Source organism: Gadus morhua, chromosome 6, assembly GCF_902167405.1.
Source record: "Gadus morhua chromosome 6, gadMor3.0, whole genome shotgun sequence".
In the NCBI taxonomy this organism is placed as follows: Eukaryota; Metazoa; Chordata; class Actinopteri; order Gadiformes; family Gadidae; genus Gadus; species Gadus morhua.
The window spans coordinates 9,328,468-9,348,612 of NC_044053.1; the positions used below are offsets into that span (position 1 = coordinate 9,328,468).

The 20,145-nt window shown below is 40.3% G+C and overlaps 3 protein-coding genes across 5 annotated transcripts in view; 2 read left to right on the forward strand and 1 right to left on the reverse strand.

Moving 5' to 3' along the window:
- The first annotated feature begins 1,365 nt into the window (after positions 1-1,365).
- LOC115545024 (chemokine-like receptor 1) lies at positions 1,366-8,433 on the forward strand. 3 transcript variants are annotated; one of them, XM_030357741.1, is made up of 3 exons: positions 1,366-1,469; positions 1,893-2,990; positions 8,011-8,433. In XM_030357741.1, exon 2 carries the CDS (start codon positions 1,928-1,930, stop codon positions 2,969-2,971), a length of 1,044 nt encoding a protein of 347 aa, XP_030213601.1. In that variant the 5' UTR covers positions 1,366-1,469; positions 1,893-1,927; the 3' UTR covers positions 2,972-2,990; positions 8,011-8,433. The 3 variants fall into 3 exon arrangements, with proteins under 3 accessions (XP_030213601.1, XP_030213602.1, XP_030213600.1); XM_030357742.1 differs by lacking the exon at positions 8,011-8,433 and having other exon boundaries at positions 1,893-2,485; positions 2,624-4,525; XM_030357740.1 differs by lacking the exon at positions 8,011-8,433 and having other exon boundaries at positions 1,893-4,525.
- LOC115545022 (chemokine-like receptor 1) lies at positions 6,345-8,433 on the forward strand. Its single transcript, XM_030357739.1, has 2 exons — positions 6,345-6,452; positions 6,910-8,433. Exon 2 carries the CDS (start codon positions 6,945-6,947, stop codon positions 7,989-7,991), a length of 1,047 nt encoding a protein of 348 aa, XP_030213599.1. The 5' UTR covers positions 6,345-6,452; positions 6,910-6,944; the 3' UTR covers positions 7,992-8,433.
- Positions 8,434-8,928: 495 nt separating this feature from the next.
- wscd2 (WSC domain containing 2) overlaps positions 8,929-20,145 on the reverse strand; it is a 35,072-nt gene continuing 23,855 nt past the window's right edge. Inside the window, 5 exon segments of the mRNA XM_030357738.1 lie at positions 8,929-10,638; positions 14,049-14,249; positions 14,906-15,070; positions 16,529-16,703; positions 17,019-17,140. Coding sequence (XP_030213598.1) covers positions 10,286-10,638; positions 14,049-14,249; positions 14,906-15,070; positions 16,529-16,703; positions 17,019-17,140 — 1,016 coding nt within the window. The 3' untranslated portion in view covers positions 8,929-10,285.

Here is a 20,145-nt window from a genome sequence, read left to right on the forward strand (position 1 = left end):
ACACACACACACACACACACACGAAGACACATAACACACACACACACAAAGACACATAACACACACACCCCCTGGCCCTGGACTCAACGTCTTCTGGTCTCCCTCCTCCTCTCTGTCCCTCGTTACAGTACAGTATGCCGCGAGTGATGCGACGCGCCCGCTGGCTGGGTCCTCCCCCCGGTGGCTGAGCTGTGACACCTCCCCTCCCCGACACCCTTCCCCACTCCCACGTGTGTTTGTGTTGTTTTTAACATGTTGCTTATGTGCCGAGGTGTTTTTTTCCTCATCCCTACACTGTGCCCCCCTTTGAGGAGCCTAGTTTGGGAAAGCCTAGTTTGGGAATTACCTTTTTTTCCCCCCTCGTTTTCCCTCTTGTTTTCTTTTTCTTATCTAATCATGAGGGAGCGCATGCGCCCCGATAGTCTCCTCATACTGTCTCCCCACACTGTTTTTTCGACGGGATGTAACGGATGTAGCTGGCAATTTCGTTGCTCTGTACTTGTGACATGTGCAATGACAATATAGTCTACTATTACTCATTTAATCTAAATACATTCATCGCAAAGCAAATTTTTTATTTGAAACCAATATTTTTTTCAGGATTAAAAATACTGGGGAAAAAAAGGTTTTATATTACCGTAGTCTGGCTGAGCGGAAATGGATCGTTTTTAACCGGAAACGACGCTATCGAACAAGTACTTTTTTATTGTTTTAAATGATACACCCTTCCCCCTACCGAGAAAATACACATTATATCTTTAACATGTAAATCTTAAAATACTGTATAATTAAAGCTGTTGTAGGCCTATTATATGCTCATCAAAGGGTTAATTCATTCTGTGTTTGGTTGTTCATCCAGGATGTGGCAAACATCCTTTATGTTGGTTCTGAAGAGACATTCAAGGTAATTTCTTAGTTGTTACTACAACTAAGCATACATGAGGAGCTGGAAAATATATAAAGGAGACCAGTGGCGTAACAAGGCAACGACGGGCCCGTATGCAGGATGTTCAAGGCGGGCCCCTGATTGGCCCGGGCCCGTACGCGCCCGCATACCCTGCTTACCGAATGTTACGCCACTGAAGGAGACTTTGATGTGTGTATAAAAAAGGGGAATGCCCAATTGTAATAAACTAGATCTTGAGAAATTAAAAAGGTAATACTTTGTTTAAAATAGTAGGCCTACATGTTGAAATTCTTTCCATACACGTTTTTTTATATACATATTTTTTAAACTATTAGGGGAACTAAGTCAATCATACAATGATGTTATTAGCACCTGATGGAAAAGGGCGATGTTTAAAATGCAGTAGTGAAAGCAAGTGGGGGTGGGAAATGTTGGGCAAGGGTTAAATCGACTGGTTACAAAACAATAAAAGGCTGTCAGAAAAGGTTTTAAAAGAAGAAGTCAAGGCAGAAAGCAGTCAAAGACACGGAGGCATTTAAGTCACTGGCACATTGTGGAAACGGTAGGCTCTCTTTTATTCACATTTACAATCTTTTCAACAGACAAAAAATAACAATCCCAGAACAATAAGGTTACATTTGTAAACATAAGTAAAATAACCTTTGAGGTGTGTAATTACAAATTGCCCTTTTAAAAAGAGTTTTAACCATTCATGACTACATCTCTGAACAAAGCTCAGCCATTTTCTTGTTTTATTTCAAATTTATACAGATGATTCTTTTCTTTTTAAGTGGATTCTTAAATCAGTTCAGCTCTCTTGAATTACTACAATACAGTACCAAATGTGCAATTGTGTCAGTTAATCGACAGAATAAAAACCAATGACAAAAGTTAGTTGCTGTAATATGTAACCATATGTTGGCCATGAAAAATAAAGGGTGATCTTAACTAAAACACTGTGTTGTGTTTATGTTCCTTTCCTCAGGACTTTGTGCTGACCTTTATTCAACCATTGCCATAATGGATTTAGGGGATTATGATTCCGGCCAGTATGACAACTACACTTACAATGACGATAACGAGACCACAATACAGGAGTCCTCTTCCCTACCCATCACAGGGTGTTTTGATTCGATTATCTGCATTGCACTCATTATCATCAACGTCGTCATCTTCATACTGGGCTTCTGCGGCAATGCTGTCGTGATTTGGATCGCCGGCTTCAAGATGAACAAGTCGGTGAACACCACCTGGTACCTGAGCCTGGCCATCTCTGACCTCATCTTCTGTGCCTGCTTGCCCTTTGGTATCGCGTACTTGGTGATGGGAGAGTGGATATTCGGCCTGGTCATGTGTAAGCTCACCTCCTTCGTCATGTTCCTCAACATGTTCAGCAGCATCTTCCTGCTGGTGGTCATCAGCGTAGACCGCTGCGTGTCTGTGGCTTTTCCCGTGTGGGCGCAGAACCAACGCACCGTCAGGAAGGCCTCAGCCGTGGTAGTCCTGGCCTGGTTGATGTCCATCACGCTCAGCATGCCCAGTATGGTGTTCCGTGACGTGTCCGACCACCGAGGGAAGGTAACATGCGCCAACAATTACACCACATATCGACACAGCCATAAGTACGTGGCGTGGAGCCGCCTCCTTGGAGGGTTCGTGGTGCCCTTCTTGATCATCATCTTCTGCTACTCTGTCATCATCCTCAAACTCACAAAGAATAAGATGACCAAATCGACCAAACCCTTCAAGGTCATGTCGGCCCTCATCGCCACATTCTTCATCTGCTGGCTTCCATACCACATCTTCATTCTGCTGGAGCTGAACCCCCACCAGTTAGATGTGGAGATCCTCACCATTGGACTACAGGTGGGCACGACTATTGCGACGGCCAACAGCTTCCTGAACCCGTTCCTCTATGTGTTCATGGGCAACGACTTCAAGCAGAAGTTCAAGAGTTCCCTGCTCAACAAAATGGAGAATGCTATGGGCGAAGACGGACGCACTCTCAGCCGGTACCTGTCCAGGTCCAGCTCTTATGACGCCAGGGCCTCTACACACATCTAGAATGCTCCAACTTATGAACATTACAAACATAACATCTGTTGTCTGTGTCCAGATGGCAATGTTTTCCCACCTATAGTTCCTATACGTCAAATACAATCATTGATTTGTCTTGTAGATGGGGACGGATATAGCGCAGTGGCTTACGTGTTTGACTTCAGCCTTAAGGGTCTGGGTTCGATCCCTCATGTACACAGCCTACCTGTAAGCATCTTTGACCAAGATGCCCAACCCCTTTCTACTCCTTAATGACCTGAATCTGTATTCACTGTAAATCATGTTGGATTGAAGTGTGGTAAATGTAAAACTGGATCTATAAATAATATATCATATATTTCTCAGGTAACCTAAGCTTAGTCCTGGTCCTAGCGGTTAGAGTTGTATAGAGTTGTTTACTTAATATGATTGTTCACAGGGGTATGTGGAAATGTATACTTTTAATTTGAATGTCTTGTCGGTTAATAGCCATAATAACAGGAATGGGGATGTAGGAATTTTGTGAAATCATTATTGATATTTTAGGGAAGGAAAATCACTACAATTCTCTGCTGTTGTTTTTGCTGATAAAAAGATATTTGTCAAGGAACATTGCTAAGTTCTACATGAATATGAGAAGTATATAAATAGGTAAAGACAGTCATCGTCATAGCTGTTTAATTATCGTTTTTCACGAATACAATATAGCTAAATATATGATCAGCCAAACATCTAGGCATATTGTATAATGTTCTTTCCTGTAATATGCGTTTCAAATTAACTATTAGGTTAAAATAGGCATGCTTTATTACTTATTCCACTTTGGCTTTAACACCAGTTAATTACACAATACAATAATTGTTTAGCCTATCAAATCAATTATATTCAAATATTCCATCAAATGTTCTTTCAATCCTAGAATCAAAAGGTCATGAACTTATGATTTCATCATCAATAAAAAAAAATGAACCAGAATCAAACTGAGCCAGAACTTGGCTGGTGTCTGTATAATTATGAGTAATACGATCATGAGAATAGATCGTCTGTAGTAAGGAAAAGTTTTTAGGAAACATGTGGCACATATTTACTATTCCTTCCACGATTTATACTGTCCATGAATGCAACGTTTATTTTACATCGATATTTTTGTAGATGCTAGAGTTGGCCTTTTTTTGTCTTTCAAATAATTTCAGATAGCCTACTTGAAGCTTAGCATGCTAGCCTGTGGCCCATAGCTATACTTTCTATGACACTTAGGGTAGAGCTAGATCCTTTTTTTGAGGAAGGAGAAACGTCTAAGTGAGCAACAGGGGATATATGATGATGCTATTAACCGTGAACCTTTTCTTTCTGACCTTATAAGTAGGCTACATAAGGGTTTTCAGACGAGGTTGAGTTGATCAGAATAACCTACATAAATCAAGCAAGGAATTTCATTGTTGTTTGTGTTATATGCTGTGTGAATGCATGCTTGTGTGTCAAAAAATGGAAATGCAATTTGAAATCTTGACCCCAGGAAGAACAGCACTCTACTGTGTACGAGGGATTGTTGATCAATAAACATTTCAATTTCAATTTCAATTTCATCCGTGAACCGTAAATATCACACGGAAAATGCTGGGACGCTTGAAACATAAACAAGCTAGCTGGCACAGAGGAGGGGAAACACTGACTCAATACACTGGTAGTTACGACACTGATTAGCGACATGCATGATTATATTTTTTTGGAATAAAGTTGAAATACCATGAAATATCATGTCGAGATTAATCTCGACATTTCGAGAATAAAGTCATCATGAGAATAGGAATCCTATTCTCCGGCAGGCCGAACCGGACCCCGACGCGAGGCGGATGGATCTTGCTTCGCCCTGAAGGGGCTTATTTTTTCGACAATGACCGGCGTTCTATACATTATCCTGCTTATTACAGGGCTATTTGACAATGAAAACAATACTTCACAAGGTGTGTATTTTTACAATTTATTTGTTACCATTCTTAGTGTTTATCAGTGCAGAGAAATTGTTCGCCAAAGATGTTGACGTCTTTTAGCAACCGAATATGCTGGGGTTGATAAGTTACCGAACTGCTTGCATAGTGATACGAAAGATGTGAATCAGAGGCAAAGAATCCACTTTCCTTGACAGCGACCATTAAAAGTACAATTTCACCAGATCATCAACACAAGGCATTTTGATGAGACGTCGGCCAAGTGAGACTGAATTAAGGTCTTGTTCTCTCCATATGATTTAATGGACATGTCGACATTAATCATAATAATAATTTCCAGAATAAAGTCGACATGATGTTTCAACTTTATTCCCGAAATGTCAAGATTAATGTCGACATTTCGCCATTAATCTCGTCATGGAAAGAAGAAGAATTAAATCATGTGTGTTCCTAATACGAGGACAGGGAATGAAATAATCGATGAAGGGGGCGAGATATGACATAAGACCTTAAAAACATTGAATTACTGTTGATATATATGTATTTGTATCACTTTATATATAGTTTTCTCCTTTGACAACAAACTAAAAAACAATGTAATGTTCCCTCTTCTAATAAACGGTAGGCCTATTATTAAAATATATTAATTAATTAATTAATTGTAGCTATTGATCGTCTTTCCAACACGTTATATGATTGAATCACCTCACATGACAAAACATTGATGAATTGACCTAATTAGAGTATGTATTGGCCCTTTAACAAATTGCTTTCATCCCATATAGAAAATTGTCATGTGACATCCTTATACAGGCTGCCAGTCCTTCCATGAAAGCAAGTTTGACCAAAGTTTAATGCAGTTGTAAAAATAGAAAATGGTATCTCGCCACACAAAGGTTCTGCTGTTACCTTTTTTTGAAAGGTCTAAAAATATATACCTGTATACAGTATATGGAAGTCCTTTAGAAGCTTGTGTTTTATTGGAGAATACCTAGTAGCAGGTTACAGGTTAATGCAATCTTGACTTCATCTTGAGAAAGTCCAAATGTAATACTCTGTTTAAAAAAATACATTAATGGAAATTCCTTGCTCCATTTTTTTTTTTTTGCATATTCTGGATGTATTAGGCACTTATAGTTTCCAAAAATAATCATCCAAGTGGAATTATCTTCTTCAATTATGAAAGAAGTTCTGACAGTGTGGAGTGTGAAGTATTGAGGAGGCAGACACACTTTTTTGAGTGTCTACGTTGTTAAGTTTAATAACAAGTAAAATGTTTTGAGGTACATTAAATAATAAGGCTGATAGGAACAGTGACATTTCATAAGGAACATATTGTGAAAAAAGCAAAGAATAACAATAGCACATGGAAAAGAGCAATGTTGAAAATGCAGTAGTGAAAGCAAGTGGGGGGCAAATGTTAGGCAAGGGCTTGATCAGCTGATTACTAAACAAAAAAAAAGACTGTCCGAAAATGTTTTAAAAGAAGAATTAGAGGAAGAAAGCAGTAAAAGAAACAGAGGCATTCAAGTCATCATTCAGGCATCATCGTGGCAACGGTAGGCTCTCTTTTATTCACATTTAAAATAATTTTGAGCTTATATAAAATAACAAACTCGTAATAAGGTAACAATTGTAAACATTTGTCTTTTTAACCCTTAATGAAGGTGTGTAATTTGACAGATTGCCACTTTAAATAGTTTAATCCATTCATGAGTACATATTTGAACAGAGCATGCTCAGCTATTCACTTGTTTTAATCCAAATACATAGCATTTATATTATATATTTTATTTCAGTTCAGCTCTCTTGAATTACTAGAATACAGTACAACATTGACAATTGTGTCAGTTGATTGTTTTTTCACAACAATAATAAGCCAATGACTTAATTTCATGTATGAGCCAATATATTCCCAAAAGTAATTTACTCTAAAATGTTACAATACGTTGACCATGAAATGTAAAGGGTGGTCTTGACCAAAATAGTTTGCTATGTTTATATTTTTCTCTTCAGGACTTTGTGCTGTCCTTTATTCCACCATTGCCATAATGGATTTAGGGGATTATGATTACGGCGAGTACGACAACTACACTTACAGTGAAAATGATAGCCTGACCACAATACAGGAGTCATTTTCCCTACCCGTCACAGGGTGTTTTGATTCGATTGCCTGCGTTGCACTCATCATCATCAACGTCGTCACCTTCATACTGGGCTTCTGCGGCAATGCTGTCGTGATTTGGATCGCCGGCTTCAAGATGAACAAATCGGTGAACACCACCTGGTACCTGAGCCTGGCCATCTCTGACTTCATCTTCTGTGCCTGCTTGCCCTTTGGTATCGCGTACTTGGCGATGGGAGAGTGGATATTCGGCCTGGTCATGTGTAAGCTCACCTCCTTCGTCATGTTCCTCAACATGTTCAGCAGCATCTTCCTGCTGGTGGTCATCAGCGCAGACCGCTGCGTGTCTGTGGCGTTTCCCGTGTGGGCGCAGAACCAACGCACCGTCAGGAAGGCCTCAGCCGTGGTGGTCCTGGCCTGGTTGATGTCCATCACGCTTAGCATGCCCAGTATGGTGTTCCGTGACGTGTCCGACCACCGAGGGAAGGTAACATGCGTCAACAATTACCACACGTATCGACACAGCCACAAGTACGTGGCGTGGAGCCGCTTCCTTGGAGGGTTCGTGGTGCCCTTCTTGATCATCATCTTCTGCTACTCTGTCATCATCCTCAAACTCACAAAGAATAAGATGACCAAATCGACCAAACCCTTCAAGGTCATGTCGGCCCTCATCGCCACATTCTTCATCTGCTGGCTTCCATACCACATCTTCATTCTGCTGGAGCTGAACCCCCAGCAGTTCGATGTGGAGATCCTCACCATTGGACTACAGGTGGGCACGACTATTGCGACGGCCAACAGCTTCCTGAACCCGTTCCTCTATGTGTTCATGGGCAACGACTTCAAGCAGAAGTTCAAGAGTTCCCTGCTCAACAAAATGGAGAATGCTATGGGCGAAGACGGACGCACTCTCAGCCGGTACCTGTCCAGGTCCAGCTCTTATGACGCCAGGGCCTCTACACACATCTAGAATGCTCCAACTTATGAACATTAAAAACTGTTGTAATGTTACCTTACTGTTGTTGGCAAGATGGCAATGTTTTCCCACCTAAAGCTCCTGTTTGTCGAATACAATTATTGATTTGTCATACAAAGAATGTAGATGGGGACGGATATATACCTGTTAGCATCTTTGACCAAGATGCCCAACCCCTTTCTACTTCTTAATGACCTGAATCTGTATTCACTGTCAATCATGTTGGATTGAAGTGTGGTAAATGTAAAATTGGACCTATAAATAATATATCAAATATTTCTCAGGTAACCTAAGCTTAGTCCTGGTCCTAGCGGTTAGAGTTGTATAGAGTTGTTTACTTAATATGATTGTTCACAGAGGCATATGGAAATGTATACTTTGAATTTGAATGTCTTGTCAGTTTATAACCATATTAAAAGGAATGTGTATGTACGAATTTTGTGAAATCATTATTTATATTTTCTAAGTAATATTTTCTAAGTAATAACTTTGTAATAAACTAATGTGATTAGATCATTTGTAGGATGGCAAAGTTTATAAAAAACATGTGGCACATTTACTATTCCATCAACGATTTGTAATGTCATCCTTGAATACACATTTTCTTTTTACATAGATGTGTTTAGATGCTAGAGTTCATAGCCCATAGCGTCACTTTTTATGACCCTTAGTGCAGAGCGAGATCCTTTTTTGGGAAGGCCTTAAGACATGAATTAATGTATTTGTATCACTTCATATACAGTCTTCTCCTATGACAACAAACAAACAAGGAAATGTTCCTCCTTATAGGCCTATTATTAACGACAGGTAGGCCTATTATTAATACATATAATAATTGCTCAACAAAATGGAGCAATTATTGAATAATTGTAGTTATTGATCGTCTTTCCTACACGTAATGATTGAATGACCTCACATCACAGAACACTGATGAATTTACCTAATTAGAGTATTTATTGGGCCTTTAACACATTACATTCATCCCATATAGAAAATACATTCTCATGTGACATCCTTATACAGACTGCCAGTCCTTCCATGAAAGCAAGTTTGACTCAAGCTTAATGCAGGTGTAAAAATAGAAAACAATATCTCGCCTTACAAAGGTTCTGCTGTTATCCTTATTTTTTAAATGTTTAAAAATATATACATGTATAGTATACAGTATATGGAAGTTCTTTAGAAGCTTGTGTTTTTATTGAAGCATACATAGTAGCAGGTTACAGGTTAGTGTTAAAAGTGCCATTTTAAAAACCCTTAACAGAATGCATTACGCTTTTGGAGTAGATTGGATTTGCTTAAGCTACATTAGCAGTCGAGAAGAAAAGTAACCATAGAATCCTTTAAAAAAATACTATTATTATTATTACTATCATCAAATTGGATGTTTTCATTTTTTTCATCTTCTTTTTTTTTAACCTTATGTGCTACGATTAACATGGGGGTACTACCAGAAGTTTTCTTGAGTCTAAAGGAGATCTGAGTTTTACATTAAATCATAATAATAATAATAACATATCGTAAAACATAATGCCAAATTCCTCAGTGGTTTCGGGGGACGTGGTCATGCACAGTTAATGCTATTTGGGATAGTCCAGTGTAGAAAACATAACTTAGCCAAGTCACATCTGCAAATCCGAAAACAAAATTGCCGTATTAACATCAGTTATTAAGTTCCGCTGATTTTACTGCTTCGGGTATCACTATCCTTGTGAATATAGAGTTATGGAGAGGCAAGAGTCTCGAAGAGAAGAGTACAAATACAACCATCATCACGGGTAAGATGCAAGTGTTTTTTTCAAACCAGCATTGGGCTTCCTTTAAATACAGGATCAATCTGCGGTGTATAAAATAGCATTATTCATAGCTGTGGTAGCAGCAGACATCTTTTCAATTCTATTTTTCACAAAAATAAAGTCCATATTATATTCCATACAGTGTTTCAACAAACCTTTGTATTGCATTTTTCCTTCCACTATGATTATGATTCTGTGGTAAAACAGCGATTTGCCTCCATACTATGAGAGCAAATCTACCTTCTTACTAAGGCATCGTTGCAACAAATACTCCTTTGACGGATCTCATTCAACAAGTACGCATTTCTAAAACCCAAATAATAAATAAACATTGAACCGCTGCTATATACTTCAACAGCCAACATCACAAAAGAAAGTTTACGGGGAATTTCAGAACAGAAAAAATCATTTAAATTAAATGTTAAACAACAGAAGGGGAAAAACAAAATCACGTCCAACGAAGACAGTGAAAAGGGGGAGCCATCTTGTCTATCATCTCGGCATGTACTCCATGGGCACGCCCGACATGTTCTTCGCCCTCAACGCGACGTCCACCGTTCGGATCAGTTTGTTGATGTCCGCGCACATCTCCGGCGTGTAGGGATCGTACTCGAGCTTGCGCAGGCCCGAGCGCTTGAAGTTCCCGTCCTTCTGACCCTCCACGCAGAGCAAGCGGTCCTCAGACACCACAGGACCCAGGAACAGCACCATGGCCTTGAGCTGGGAGAAGAGGTCCCGCTTCAGGTCCTCGAAGTGAACCACGTGGACGTGCCTCCCGTAGCGCAGCCAGTCCAGGGTGTGGGACGCCCACCATGGAGCGTAGTTCTTCACAAACTCGGGCCACTCTGGAGGATACCGAGAGAGACGAGGGAATCAGCAGTGAACGGTATTACAGGGAGAACACACGGTTGACTGAGGATCGTTCTGATGTTCTAATTCTGGTGCTTTGTTGTTTATTGTATGTTTTATTACTGATCTTATATGATGTAAGGTGACCTTGAGTGGCGTGAAAGATGCCCTAAAATACAATGTATCATTACAATTATTATTATTACTCATTAATTCCATTCGAAAGTAATAAGTTCAAGGTGTAATATGCAAAATACAGGGATAAAACAGGGTGGATGCAAACATCTCACATCTTTATATCACCAGAATGGTAACATTTATACAATCACCAGAGAGACAGAATGACAAGAACTTAACAGATGGCGTGAGTGTGCAAACAAAGCCCCAAAGCTAAAATCGACACAATGCTAACATCTCCAGAAAGTTCAGTAACTTCGGCCTCCCCCTTTGCAGCCCGAGGGGGAAAACAACAAATGTGGAAGTGACGAATTGATAAGCTAGAGTTTCGTTCCATGTCATGAATCACAATGGAGCAGTCTGACACCATTTAAAAGCCAGGCTTTACATAACTCATTTAATAATTGCTTCTAGAGTTATGCCAGCCTAGGCAGACATAACTCTAGTAGCAAGTGCATAAACTAATTAGGAGAGTGTGAAATTTATTAATTATTAATCAAAGGGGGGGGGCTGCTGAGCTGATGCAGCATTTCAGAAACTAGCAAGGGGAACCATTTGTGCCAAAGGGGAACCACCAGACCTGACTGGAAAAAGCTGTCCAGCCCGACCGATATATCGGCAGGCCGATATTATCGGCCGATATTAGGCATTTTTGAAACTATTCAGTATCGGCATTTATAATGGCCGATAAATGAATATAAAAAAAAAAAAAAAAAAAAAGGTTGTCCAACAGAGGGCGCTCTAACGCCCAAACCCGCTGATTCAGCCAGAGTTAGGCAGAGTGAATGACGGAGATCGACGGAGATCATCGGTGTTGTTCATGTGTGCAAGTGTGTTCATGGTAAGTTGGCAACTGTCACGAGACATACATTGCTTGAATAACAATTAAAAGAACATCCCCATCAATTCTCTAAAGTCGATAAGCATGACTTAATTCATGACTACCTTGTCCAGTTTTGCTGTTACGCGTTAGCTGAGAGTGAAAAGGATTTAAAGGATAACTACAAATAACTAATGTTAGGGAAATGTGTTTGTTTTGTTGCGCGTTTCTGGATTTTTTTTTAATATATATATATCGGCCGATATATCGGCATATCGGTTTTTTAAATATCAAAATCTTCGTATCGGTATCGGCCTTAAAAATTCTATATCGGTCGGGCTCTTTAAAGTCAGTCTCGCCAAAGACATTTGCTTTGCTACTAATGCTGGTTTGACCAGACACGGCAGCTGAGATGTAGCTGGTGTCAAATGCATCTACTGCAGAAACACAATGATACTTCTTCCAAACACTCCTCTTCATTCTACCGAACACGGTACACAGCAAAAGAAGCACTGAACTGCATTTCCTCTGACTTGACTCCTTTGGCAAGCGTTAACAAGCCGCAATACTGGTGACGTAATCTGCTCTCAGGGATGTGGTGAGGGCATTAATTTTATTCTTCAGCAAAACCACATCTGACTCATCTGACTTCACTGAACAGTAAAGGGGAAGTTACTTTTAAAACGTGATATATGACTCTTGAGAGGGTAGTCGCATCTACATGCATCTCCAGATCTACCCTGACAACAACAATCTCTTTCCCCTCAAACATCACACAGAAACAGCCCTGATCAAGATCATCAATGACCTCCTCCGTGCATCTGATTCCACTTTACTCCCTATCCACATCCTCCTGGACCTCACAGCAGCCTTTGACACTGTATCCCGTCAGCTCCTTATGATCGGATTGTCTGCCTAGCATTAGAGTTGTAGCAGTGTTTTGACTCCTACCTTGAAGACACGGCCAATTCAGAATTACCTGTCAAAAATATAAATTGCTCAGCAGAGTTGTACAGGGTTCAGTGTTGAGGCTACTGTTTATTATTTACCTTCTCTCTCATGGCAACATCCTTTGCCACTATGCTATTCAGTTCCATGGTTATGCTGATGACAACAAGCTTTATGTGTCCACTAAGCCCACTTCTTCTCTCCCTTCCAGTACCCTTACTGCCTGTCTCCATGATGTACAGCTGACCAACAACTGCCTAAAATTCAACAGTAGTAGAACTGAGCTACTCCTCATTGGCTATAAATCAACACGCTGAAAAATAAATAGTTGTTCCCTCCACATTGCAGAAGTCATCACACCTGGCTGTCTCCACAAAGGTTTTGATGTAAAGAGCATTGATGTAATCCTGGACAGCACATTTGCTTTCTCAAGCTATCTAAACAATGTCTCCCAGCTTTACTTTTTGAGAATTCTGTATTGCGATTGTTGTTTTTTGGATTCATTGTTACTCTTCAACGATCTTTTCTTATTTATTTACTTTGAATGTGTGCGAATGAAATAGTGCATACAATGAGATTTTAGTGAACCAATGTTATCCTGTTATTCAGCTATTCTATTATCGATTATTGACTTCCTCCTAAAATAAAAAGTGAAAGGTGCAATTAGAGAAATGGGGGGGTTTCTATTGAATAGCAACCATTGTTATGTAACAAAAAATTTGCTTCTGTTGACATCCAGGTTTCAGTTCTTGTTTTCGTTGTGACCCCAGGTTACTTGTTTACATTGTATATGTTGAGATGTAAATCAGCCAAATGGGCAATCAACAGTGTGGTTATATATTGTTTATTAGCAATGCTGTCTTATTTATGTCTCATTAAATCAGACGTACATACATAACTGTCCAATTTCTATCTGTGGACATGTTTCAGTGTTTGGATGCAAAAACATATTAGGATACGCATAATGCATTATCAACTGGCTTTTATTATTTTAATAATATTGATAATTCTGAATTCTGAATTCAAAGCAACATTTCAATAGGTCGTGGGTGTAAGTGTGTGAAAGGGGTGATTTATTTTACTGCAATAATATTTAAACCAGCACCATGTAGCTTGTCTGCTGAAGCTATTTACTCCATTAGAAAAGATGTGATCCAAAAATGTTCTGCAGAATAAAAGATGCCCTTCCATGACTCCATCCAGGGAATTTCTCACTATAAATTGTTTTATTCTGGTTCAATGGAGCCAACTGCCGAGTGTTTTGGTGCAAAATTTCAAGAGGACACATAAGAAGTGCTGGTTCACTGGCTCAGTCCCACTGAACCGATGCTGGAGTTTAAAGATGTGACATTCTCACCATGTCAGCAGTATGTGTCACTCAGCAGTGACACATGAACTGAAATAAGTGTCACTGCCTCTGCCCAATAATCTGGAACAATCGCTCTCAGTCATCCTACTCACCCTTCCCCTTCCAGTGAGCCTGGGATGCAAACCCAATATGGCCGCCATATTTGCGGTTGAACTCCGCCATGAGGGCCTTGTAGGGGTTCCTGATCATGAGAATGCCGGAGTCAAAGGCTTCGATCTCTTTCTTCCCGCTCTCATGGGTCTTGATGCAGATGGTCCTTCCACTCCGCCAGTGGTCTCGCTCCCCCTTAAATCCTATGGGAAAAATGTACTTAAGGAGTCAAATGCCACATCATAGTTAGACACTTACAAACCTTGAGTCTTTGAAATAGTTGGACACCTGGTCACATCTGGCGTTACCAAACTTGGATCTCCTGTGAATCCTTTACCTAACCTCGAAAGCGGTTCCTAAGGCGCCGTTTCATGAATCGAAAGAATTGGCCTGTCTCCATAAAGGTCATACAAGCTGGGTAGCTTAATATAGGAGTTGAGTTATTTAGGCTGTGCTATGTAGTTTCATTTTTTGTTAAATGGAGAAGTAAGCCTGTCTTACCCAAAATGTGACTTTTGTCCACCTTAGTAGCCATTGTTTAAAGAATTCATTACCATGAAAACAGGAATGAACGTGAATGAACCCATAAGTGACAAATTACTCACTGCATTGTTTGTGTTAATGTTTTTTGTGTGCGTTCCCATCCAACTCAAACAAGGTTGTTTGGTAATCCCATTGCGACATATTTGCATTAAATGCAAATATATTAAAATTGTTTTAGCGTAGCCTTAGCATTGGGATGAACGAAGGAATACTAAAATTGAATCATTTTGACGTGTTGGTTTACGTCCCACATGACACAGGTGGATGATGTCACCGAGGGATCTGGCTCTACTGTCTGGTCGGGCCTCACGCCCACCTTTGTTGTAGAGCGAGCCGTCGAAGTAGTAGCTGCCCGAGTAGAAGCCTGTGGCGAGCTCGATGAGGTGCCGGGCCCAGGTGTTTCCGGCGCCGGGGAAGCTGGCCAGGGCCTGCAGCAGCTTGGAGCGGGAGGGCAGAAAGCGGCGGTCCATGCAACGGTTGTCTAGGGGGAAGACCAACACAAGGCAGGCTAGACAGTCCTCAATCCTCCTCAGATCCTCTTCATAGATCAATTGTGTAGTAATTTTAACTTCTGTCCACTTCTGCGCTTCAATAGTTGGACCGATTGTAGAACTCAATGATATATATGATTAATATCCATAGAATAAATGTAAACTCATAAAATGTATTTTCATATACTTTACGTGGTTGTTGTGCAACCACATAGTCCTGACGAAAATAAACATAGTGGTGTTTTGAAATCTCCTTGTTGGGTGACAGCGTGACTTTTAAGCAACCAGGATGCTGACTCTGCAGGGTCCTTTGTCTGAGGGTCACTGGTGGTTTCATTGACGTCAAGAGAATTCCCAAAGAGGAGAAGTGAAATGTCTCACTGGCAACTAGTGCAAGACGGAGTCAATGCTAAATAAGTACGGCTCAAGTAAAAACGTAAAGTAAAAAGTTATGGAGGTACATTTGTTTTCTTCAGACGCTACATCCTGGTCATGGTTGCTAGGAAGAACTGCTGGGGCCTATTCCAGGATAATACAGGGTAAACCCAGTCCAACCAGGTCTTTGTAGAAGACCTTGGTATCCCGGACAGATCCTGGGGCACATGGAGAGCGCAAGCTAACCCTACGCAGACAGGTTACATGCCGGGAATTGAACCTGCGGCTTGTGTAGCATTATATTGCATTAATTTGGAGGGTATTGGAGTGTAGTGGCTATAGTGTTAGACTCCCAGCAAAAAGGTAGTGTGCATTCATGTCCACGCCAGCTGTCATCCTTCAGCAAGATGTCTTAACCGTACCTGCCCCTTAATAACATGTCTCTGAATTCACTGTCTAGGTACTTGGGCTGAAATAATCTGGTTAATGAATACATTGTAAATAATTAGAGCTGTCAGTTAAACGCGTTATTAACGGCGTTAACGCAAACCAAATTTAACGGCGTTAATTTTTTATCGCGCGATTAACGCAATTATTTTATAAAAAAAAAAAAAAAAAAATTTTTTTTTTTTCTTTGGCTCAAAACAAAGAAGCAGTAGCCTGACTGCTATGTTCAAATGACATTTGTTCAAAGCAGTCGTTTAATTGCACTATAGGCTCTTTTTTTGTATCGTCCTGTTTTGATCAGTGTATATGCCAATGTTGTTATCAATAAAAAATCATTTGCACAAGGCAAGCCGATGCACTTCACCATGTTGATAAGAGAATTAAAATGAGAAGAATTATGGGACAAAAAAATCAAGGGATATTTAGCATAGAAAAATTATTTGCGATTAATCGCGATTAATTAGAGTTAACTATGACATTAATGCGATTAATCACGATTAAATATTTTAATCGCTTGACAGCTCTATAAATAATACAATATTATTTACAATGTATATGAAGAGGCTAGGCCAACTCAATGCTCTATGTAACTATGTATGCATCTGTCTATCAGGCCGTATCTGTACCTTGAACCTGTGTTTGATAGACGACAAAGTACTGGTCGTTCCCACAGCTCTCCAGCTCCTCCACATGGCAGCGGTGAAGGCACATGTTCTCCTCCTCGGGCTCGTGGAGGGAGAAGTGTGACGTCGGGAAGCCACAGTGGCAGCGGTCCCCAGCCAGCACTGCCAGAGACTGCTCCTGGGGTGCCAAGGATACACACATACACCCGTTATACACTCACGGGACTCACACAGGACTACTGCTATAACTCAATACTACCACTACAAAGACACACAGAGGAACACGAAAACCACATAAACACATGTATACATAAACACATACTGGGCAATGGGCATGCACACAGACACACACAGATAACACATAAAAATACACATAAATATTACACATATAAACACCTATCAAGGCACATGCATGTGCCTTTGTGCATGTGTTTACAACCATAAACACACACACACACATGTACACACACACACACACAAACATATTTTATACCTTCTCTGTGCACATGTCAACACACTTGTCAATAGACATGTTTTGTAAGACCGCTGTAACAGGAAGGGCCAGAGAGACGTTGTCGGGCTTGAGGAAGCAGCCCTTGAATATGGCACTTCCATCTGCAACAGAGAAACAGGACCTTACTAATGAATACATTTATGTTTCATGTCAAAAGGTACACACAAGAGATCTACTCTTTATCTAGGAGTGCTAGCTAAGCTGAGATGTCTGAAACATTTGCATTGCCATCCATCAAGTAGGATGGTAGTTAATAAGTGCTATCTCTGCTGCCGATTTATTTGTTGTTGTTCCCTTATGAGGGGTCAGCGACCTCTGGAGCCCGAGCGACACTTCCAACGCCTGCAGTGGCTCCCTGAAGCTTGGAAAAAAGCTTGGAAATAAATAATGGCTATTTCATTTTTTTCTTTCAAAGGGAACTCCTCTTATTTGGAGATCAAGGTGACACTAAAATAACAAAGGAAAGTGTTTTAATATTTGGTCACCGAAAATACACACAGTAGAAATTCCACAAACTATAGCCTATTCCTTTTTTTATATACAGTATAACTATGTACACATCTTTATACGCTACGCTATCTTCATTATAGGGGTCACATTTTTTAGGGGTCAAAAAAGGTGTTGTGATGCATTTTATTTGGTGTGGGACCAAAAATGGCTCTTCGGACAGTTACGGTTGCAGACCCCTGGTCCAGGCGACATCCCTACAATCAGATATCTACAAAAGAATGTAGAACCTGTAAGCAACTGAACCGCAGTGGATCGGAAGCGCTCTAGTCTCCGTCTGTAGCCTGTTTGTACTATGAGTAGTATTGACCAATCAGCTTTGAGTGGGCTTTGGTTGAATGCAGGTATACAGTCTCCTCCACTCATGCATCTCAGGTTCCTAATGAAACGGTAAACAAAGACGGCCGCACAAAAGAGAAAGTCTTGGCCTTGAGATCTGTTATCGATTATCTGGTAACACCAGACCCCAGCCATATTGCCCGTCCCGAGAGGTAAACAGCTGTTTGCCGATGGTCAATAGCATAGGGTTGAAATAGCTTTCAGAGCCCCTCTCTTGTTTATGTTGTTAGCATAACCCAAGTGAAATAGCACATTGAGGCAGTCCAAAACCTTAGAGGGATGCAGTATGACCCTCCAACCCTGATTTGGGTAAGGGTTACTAAGTACTGCATATACTTTGGATTTATTTTAAGCGGGCATTAAAATTAATTGATTTTCATGTAACATGCATGTATGTGATACTGCATCCATGATGAAAATGTGTAGTGCGGCACGAATCGCTCTTCCCCTTTATGTCTTGTTGTGCAGTCTGGTTCTTTTTTGCAATGTCGTCAGCATGAGTCAGACAAACAACAACTGGGTCGGAGGTCAACACTGAATTAATGTCTCTGCAGCCCGAAAAAACTGAAAAAAACCACCCCAATGTAAACATGTAAAATAAGCCAACAGATCCAATATTGACACACAAACATTGGATAGAATCCACTGTTCATCCCATTGAACTTTAAGGTCTGAATTCTACACTTAACCCTGTTTCAACAGCCACATATTCATATTTTATTTCACAAGGATAATCGAGGATTCACATTCCCCATTTTCAAATTACCATGGCTCAATTTATTTATATAAATATAAATGAATCAATAATTAGGGATTGAATATAGACACAGTTTAAACAAAATCCCCAAAAAGGATGGTTTATAGTGTAGTGTTAGTGTCATATGAACATTTTCCCTTAGTACTGCATGGTTTGACCATTAAAACCAACAGAGGGAGAATATGAAAATATGGAACATCCCCATCAATATAGGATTGTGCTGTTTGTTTTTCAGTGTCTTCCATCTGCCTTTTATCCTCATGCTGTTTAGAATCTCCTCCATTACTGTGTGTTCTCAACTTGTTTTTTTCTGAACTTCTCTGTTCATCTTCCGGTCTGGTCTCACATGACTCTCTGGATTTGGGCTTGTTTCTTTCTTTACAAGCAGCCAGCTGCTTCTACTCTCCTTCTACATAAACCCCATCAGCTCTAATCTTCTCACTCTTCTTAAATATCTACAATTTTTTTGGCCTGCAACATCACTCCTGTGTTTATTAAAGTGTTTTTATGTAATGAACCCGAAACACATTTAAATGTTGAGCTTTTCCTTTGTAGTACCTCATCATACTTTTAGAAGTCACATCATTATGTTTAAGAAGCCTGTTATCATGTTTCCGATAGGATGATTTAGGTGGAATAAAATAAGACGATAAATGAATACAAACAATCTCAATTCAGTCTAAAGTGAAGGTAGAAGTTCAGCTATAACCAGAATAAACCAGTTATTTCACCGGTCAGCGCACGAGCGGTTGCATGGAGGACCCCTGTCCCAATGTTCCTCATTGCTCTTCCAATCTATGTGAATTGGAAGACAATCTAATAACAAACATGACGACATGAAGTAGGACTTCCTCATGTAGTCCTGGCACGCTGAGGGTTATAAACCCTCAGCGTGTTGCCAGGCTGTGAGGACTTTATGGGCTCTGCCCGGACCTCCGTAGGGGGTCCAGGGGGGTCCTCCCTTCTAATCCCCTTTGGGTAAACACACTCTGTAGTCTGGCACTATGGAAGTGGCTTTAAATAGTAATAGTCTAGCAGCATGTAAGTGGCTTTAGATAGTGAATAGTCTGGCAGTATGTAAGTGGCTTAAGATAGTAATAGTCTCCTAGTAAGTCTGTGGCTTTAGATAGCAATAGTCTCCTAGTATGTCCGTGGCTTTAGATAGTGAATAGTCTGGCGGTATGTCTGTAGCTTTAGACATTAATAGTGTTGCAGTATGTCAGAGGCTTTAGATAGTAATAGTGAGGCAGTATGTAAGTGGATTTAGATAGTGAATAGTCTGGGGGTATACAAGTGGCTTAAGATAGTAATAGTCTCCTAGTAAGTCTGTGGCTTTAGATAGTACTAGTCTGGCAGTATGTAAGTGGCTTTAGATAGTGAATAGTCTGGCGGTATGTAAGGGGCTTTAGATAGTGAATAGTCTGGCGGTATGTAAGGGGCTTTAGATAGTGGATAGTCTGGCATTATGTAAGTGGCTTTAGACAGTAACTATCCCAGCAGTAT

Bases quoted from the DNA above. Each gene is read 5' to 3' on its own strand.
- LOC115545024 (XM_030357741.1), top strand. From the start codon at position 1,928: ATGGATTTAGGGGATTATGATTCCGGCCAGTATGACAACTACACTTAC.
- LOC115545022 (XM_030357739.1), top strand. From the start codon at position 6,945: ATGGATTTAGGGGATTATGATTACGGCGAGTACGACAACTACACTTAC.